The sequence below is a fragment of the Gekko japonicus genome, unplaced genomic scaffold, assembly GCF_001447785.1.
Source record: "Gekko japonicus isolate JY-2015 unplaced genomic scaffold, Gekko_japonicus_V1.1 scaffold170, whole genome shotgun sequence".
Classification (NCBI taxonomy): Eukaryota; Metazoa; Chordata; class Lepidosauria; order Squamata; family Gekkonidae; genus Gekko; species Gekko japonicus.
The window spans coordinates 1400422-1406421 of record NW_015160212.1 but is presented as its reverse complement, the minus strand read 5'-3'; the positions used below and the strand labels follow the sequence as shown (position 1 = coordinate 1406421).

At 54.0% G+C, this 6000-nt stretch overlaps 1 protein-coding gene across 1 annotated transcript in view; it reads right to left on the bottom strand.

The window, feature by feature from the left end:
* MAATS1 (MYCBP-associated, testis expressed 1) overlaps positions 1–6000 on the bottom strand; it is a 54213-nt gene that overhangs the window by 995 nt on the left and 47218 nt on the right. Inside the window, exon 16 of the mRNA XM_015410028.1 lies at positions 2584–2675. Coding sequence (XP_015265514.1) covers positions 2584–2675 — 92 coding nt within the window. The remainder of the gene's footprint in view (positions 1–2583; positions 2676–6000) is intronic.

Sequence of the window (6000 nt, the reverse complement as noted above, 5' to 3'; positions counted from 1 at the left end):
TTCTTCTCTGCTGCTCAAGTAGGAGGGCGAGGCAATATTCCCTGTGGCGGGCACTTGTTGTTGGATCGTTTGTCGCCCGGGCATCGTCCTCCTGAAGGGAATGACTTTGTAACTGGGCCCTGTTAGGACAACTGTAATCTCAGGACCCAAGAGACTTTGCGGTGGATGCCTGGCCTGGCCTCTGCCTCTCAGGAGAGGCAGCCTGGAGAAGAGCCGCAGGCTGAGGTCTCTTTGGCCAAGGTCCTGGAACAGGCAGAGGCCACATTTCCATTTAAAAAACAAACACACAGGCTCAGGGTGGCTCACAAGCCTTCTAATGGCCGGCGGGACCAATCCATTCTGTGCTCCCAAAGATCCCGTCTCTCGGCTGCAGCGGACGCGACTTGGAGTCTCCCCCTCCTTTTGGGGAACGGCGGCTTCTCTTTGGCTGAAAGCTGAAGTAGGAGGGGGCGGGGCTTCAGCAGCCCAACTGGGAGGTCCCTGTGCAGTCCTTGGACCCCAGCCAATCATAGAACCATCGAGCTGGAAGACCTCTGGGGCTGGCCTGCAGCTACAGTGGGGGCATTGGGGGCTCCGCCTCCTTCCTTAAAGGGCCAGCCCCGCAAGATTTTTTTGAGAAGAATGGGGGTGGGGTGAGTGCACAGCCCCCCCCCCGCTTCTTCTCAAAAGCATTTCAAGGCCACGTGCTCCCCGCCAATCAGCTGAAGTGCTCGTTAAATCTTGCAGGAGGGGAGGGAGGGGGTGGCTGCCGGCAGTCGGGCTTGGGGGACGGATTGGAGGTGACATAAGAATAACGGCAGCCCCACCAGCAAAAGATTTTTTGCCCCACAAGCCACAAAATCCTGGCTACGGGCCTGCTCCAGGGTCATCTAGTCCAACCTCCTGCACAAAGCAGGGAATTCACAAATGCGTCCCTCCCACACCCCTCGTGACCCCTGCTCTGTGCCCAGTAGAGCTCTCTCCCATGGGTTGAGGAGGGTTATATCCCAAGCCTAAGACCTGACGCAAGGCAGAAGACAAATGTTCAGACTGTCTTGTGTGCCTAGAAAGCGGAGGGTGGCTCCTACCTCTGTCCTACCACTCCCCGGGGCGCAGTTCGAAGCTCTTCCCCCAGCCTAAGGAGCCGGTTTTGAACGTCAACTTAAGGAACCAGCTTTCGACTTGCCTGGAGGACCGAGAATGAACACTGGACCCTGCGCTGTCCTTCCTCTGTCCGTCTCTTTGGGGAGCCCGACTTCCATTTTGCCCCACAGCAGGCGGAGGAGGGCGAGGAGAGACAGTAGCCCTGTCCTCTTTTGCACGCTTGGGTCCTTTAAAAACATTTAGTCTGGGTCTCCAGACCACACCTGCTTTGACTCATCCCTGCCCAACTCAAACGGCTGGAGGAGAGGGGGCCCTTCCCGGGAAGAAACACTGCAGGCCTCGTAGGGGGCGGAGGGAAAGCACCGGCCTGCTTTGGAATCCTGGGGTGCCCTTTGCCCTGCGGGAGCCTCGGGCCTGGGGCCAAGAGAAAGCAGCAAACCGGTCCGACTCTTTGCTCCCAGATCTCACAACTGCTCTGTAAGCCTCAAAGGCAGATAGGCCGGAGAACATCCAGGCGTTTGTAGTTGTGCAGAAGAAGCAGGGTCCAGTTGCCGTCACTGGGAAACGGTGTCGGTTTTGTGAGGGTCCCCAACATGGTGCCCAACCCCCTTTTCTGGTACCCCATCAAGCGTTTTCAGAAAGGGAGCGGGGCTCGGTGGGGCTTTTGCCCAGTGGGGCTTCTGATTGGCTGTGCAGATCGAAAGGGCATGCTGTTAAAGGGAACTTCCGCTTGACATGTTGAAGAGTTGCTATTAGAGTTAGATGTAACCTCACTCCCTGACATTTTGTGATTGGCTCCGCCTCTGGCAGCAGCCATTTTGTGATTGGCTCCGCCTCTGGCAGCAGCCATTTTGTGACTGCAACAACTGCCCTCTGTCAAAATTCCAGAAGTGCTCACTGGCTCAAAAGGGTTGGGGACCCCTGGCCTACGCTTGTCCTAAGAAGGGCAGTCAGCGCCATTAGCTCTTCTGGGTTCCCTCTAAGCTGAGTTAGTGTGGGCTAGCTCACAGTTTTTTAGCCTCCAGCTCACGCATTTTTTGTCTTCTCAGGAAGGAGGGCTCCAGAGCAAACTAATTTATGCAGCTGACAAGTCGCTGGCTCACAACTTTAACGCCAGTAGCTCACAAAGTAGGATTTTTGCTCACAAGACTCCACAGCTTAGAGGGAGCACTGCTCAGAGCTACTAAGAAAAGGGGGAAAAAACCCAGCCCTCCCCGATGGTGCAACAAAGAACTCTGCTTCACATACTGAGGCCTTGGGCTCGTCACATACTTCGGCCAGAGGTGCACGGGACAGGACAAAGTCCCGTTAGGCCTTCCTGTGGAGAGTGTGGTGGCAAACGTCCATTGCTGTCTGGACTCTCCAGGGATAAGGAAAAACAAGCAATCTTTTGACACTCATTTGCCGCTGCTGCCAACACCTGCACTCTGGCTGGACACTGGAGCCAGGGGTTCATGGGAAAGAGCAGAGACATTTCAGGAGGTGGACCGGGCTTCTCACCTTTCTCCTTGATGGCCGTTTTCTGCACTTCTGGGATCAGGAAGCGATAAACCAGTTCGGCCACAATCTCTTCTGATTGCAGGCGAGTTTGGCTGCAAAGCAGAGCAGGAGGGTAAGAGGAAGAGAGAAGAAGAGATTGGATTTATACCCCGCCCTTCACTCGGAGTCTCAGAGCTGCTCACAGACTCCTTTCCCTTCCCCTCCCCTCCCTACAACAAGACACCCTGTGAGGTCGGTGGGGCTGAGAGAGCTCTGAGAGAAACTGCTCTGACAGAACTGTGGCTTGCCCAAGGTCATCCAGCATCTGTATATGGAGGAGTGGGGGAATCAAACCCGGTTCTCCCAGATTAGAGTCCGCACACTTAACCACTACACCAAACTGGCTCTCAGGTTTTTGTCGCCCTCACTACGTTTTTCCTTCTGCATCTTCTGCTGATTGTGAAGAACTTTGCACCTGTCCCTGAGAGAGATCTGAGGGCCAAACAACACATGCCCTCAAGGACCCAGGGTTGGATCCCTGGCATGTACTCTATCTGCAAAGTGCAGTGGAAAAGGGTCTTGACGTGGCTTGGGAACATAGGGCGTCTCATAGGGCACACGTCTCCCAAAACTAAAAAAGAGATTTACTGTGGTGCAAACTTTAACGGCCCAGAAAATCTTGCTCTGACCAAGCTGACAAAGTCAGTCCTGGTCCATGCAAGTTGACATTCCAAACAGTCTTTTAAGGCGCTAAAGGTTTCCCTTGCTCGAAAGCCAGTCGAATCTGTCTCTGGGGGGGGGTGCTTGTCTCCGTTTCCAAGCCAAAGAGCCAGCGCTGTCCGAAGACTTTTCCGTGGTTATGTGGCCAGCATGACTAAACGCCGAGGCACACGGAACGCTGTTACCTTCCCACCGAAGCAGTACCTATTTATCTACTTACAATTTCTTGCTTTCAAACTGCTAGGTTGGCAGGAGCCGGGGCCAGAGACGGGAGCTCACTCCATCATGCGGCACTCGGGTCTCACACTGCCGAGCTACCGACCTTCTGGTTTGCAGCTCAGCATCTTAACCTCTGAGCCACCGTGGCCCTCTTTAAGGCACTACTAGACTGTTAACCTGTCACTGATGTTCTACTCAAGAGGGAAGGCAGCATGGTGTACAGCCCGATCTCATCAGATCTCGGAAGCTAAGCAGGTTCGGTACTTGGATGGGAGACCACCAAGGAAGGCTCTGCAGAGGGAGGGCAGGGCCAACCACCTCTGCTTCTCACTTGCCTTGGAAGCCCTTTTTAGTGTTCCTTGTAAGCTGAGTTAGGGTGAGCTAGCTCACAGTTTTTTAGCCTCTAGCTCACACATTTTTGTCTTAGCTCAGGAAGGAGGGCTCCAGGGCAAACTAATTGATGCAGTAGCCAAATCACTCACAACTTTATTGCCAGTAGCTCACGAAGTAGAATTTTTGCTCACAAGACTCCACAGCTTAGAGGGAGCACTGGTCGCTATAAGTCGGCTGCGGCTTGACAGCAGATTAGACACACCTCACACTCCTCAGTGGTGTGTGTGTTTTTTTCTTGGGGAGGAGCCGTGGCTCAGCGGTAGAGCCTCTGCTCGGCATGCAGGAGGTCCCAGGTTCAATCCCCGGCTTCGCCAGTTAAAAGGAGCGGGCGGTAGGTGATGAGAAAGGCCTCCGCCTGAGACCCTGGAGAGTCGCTGCCTGTCCGAGGAGACAGTACTGACCTCAATGGACCCAGGGGTCTGATTCAGTATGAGGCAGGTTCATGTGTTCGACTGGCCTTCCGTGCAGCCCAAGGGCGGACTGACCATTACAGCCACCGGGACTTCTCCCAGTGAGCCGACAGCTGGCTCCCGCCACCACCCTGAACCGGGCGAGCCCGGCAGCAAGAAGGATAACACCCAGCCAGGGATTGTTGTCTGGAGCCCTCCTTCCTGAGCTGAGACAAAAATTGTGAGCCAGAGGCTTAAAAACTGAGCTAGCTCACACTAACTCAGCTTAGAGGGAACACCGGTTGTGCCCAGTCCCGCCCCACACTGTCTGAAGGCGGCAGCCAAGGGAAGGTGGTACCCCACCGAGTTTTCTAGGGCTGTCTCCCCCATCCCCCCGGGTCGAAACACACATGCATTCTGCACTAGCACAGAAGACAACCCTGGAAGTTGTAGAGCTCTGGCCAAAATACTGGCCCCCAAATGCCTGAGGCAGGGCACTGTTCCCCTGCGCATATCCCAAAGAGAAGGACCGGGATCTTCCCACTTGGTTTCTTCCAGTTGCTGTAAGCACTTCTCCATGTGTTAAAATAGGCCATACCAAGTAATGGGGGAAGACAGGCGGTGGTGAGGCTGCCTAGATGACTGCTGGAAGAATGTCGCTTACAGGTAAGCAACCTGCATTTCTTCTTTGGGATCTTTGTGCCACTTATCTGTTAGGAAGCAGGTTCTGGGGCCACCTCAGTAGAAATGGAACGTCAGACAGACGACCTGGGCCAAACGGAGGCACCATGTGAGACGTTCAACGGTCAGGCCCAGGGGAGGCTGTGCAACTGGATTATGGACATGAGGAAGGAGGAAACTGCTATGGTTTGAAAGAGCAATGGCTTTTTTTTAACCAATTTGGATACTCTCTATGCTGAAAAGGTTTGTTCCAGGCAGTGGCCAGTGCTGCATGTTTAACCTTTCAAGGTTTAGAGGCCTCTGGGCTGCCAATGGTAGAGGTGGCAGGACGAAGAAGAAGAAGAGATTGTATTTATACCCTGCCCTTCACTTGGAGTCTCAGAGCGACTTACAAACTCCTTTCCCTCCCTCTCCCCACAACAGACACCTTGTGAGGTGGGTGGGGCTGAGAGAGCTCTGAGAGAACTGTCCCTTCAAGGACAGCTCTTGTCAGAACTAAGGCTTGCCCAAGGTCATCCAGCAGGTGCAAGTGGAGGAGTGGGGAATCAAACCCAGTTCTCCCAGATTAGAGTCCGTGCACTTAACCACGACACCAAACTTGGCAGGAGGAGGACATCCTGGCAGGGAAAATGATGAGACTGAGGTAAAATGACTGCACTGCCTTTCTCTAGCAAAGGGGAAGGAAAGAAGGCACGGAGGAGCGGAGATGAGGGGAGCTCATCTCTTCAGGCTTCAGCGTCAAAGAGCATAAGGCCTTCTTTGTGCAGGTCTGTGCCCTATTGCTTCTATCTGTCCCAGCCCAAACCAGTTAGTTGTTTGCCTGTGACACTTAGCCAAAGTAACAGAGGACAAGAAGCAGCTGTGGTGTGTACAAGATAGAGAAGCGGCTTCTTGAGGGTGGCGCAAAGGCAAACTGAGGCATCAACACTGAGGGCCAGAACTGCACATGACAAGGCATGACAGAGACTGCTAGAGCAAAGGTGGGGGGAGAGAGGCAATTCCCGCCAGCTTCTCGAGTTTTCAGTCTTTCTGTTAA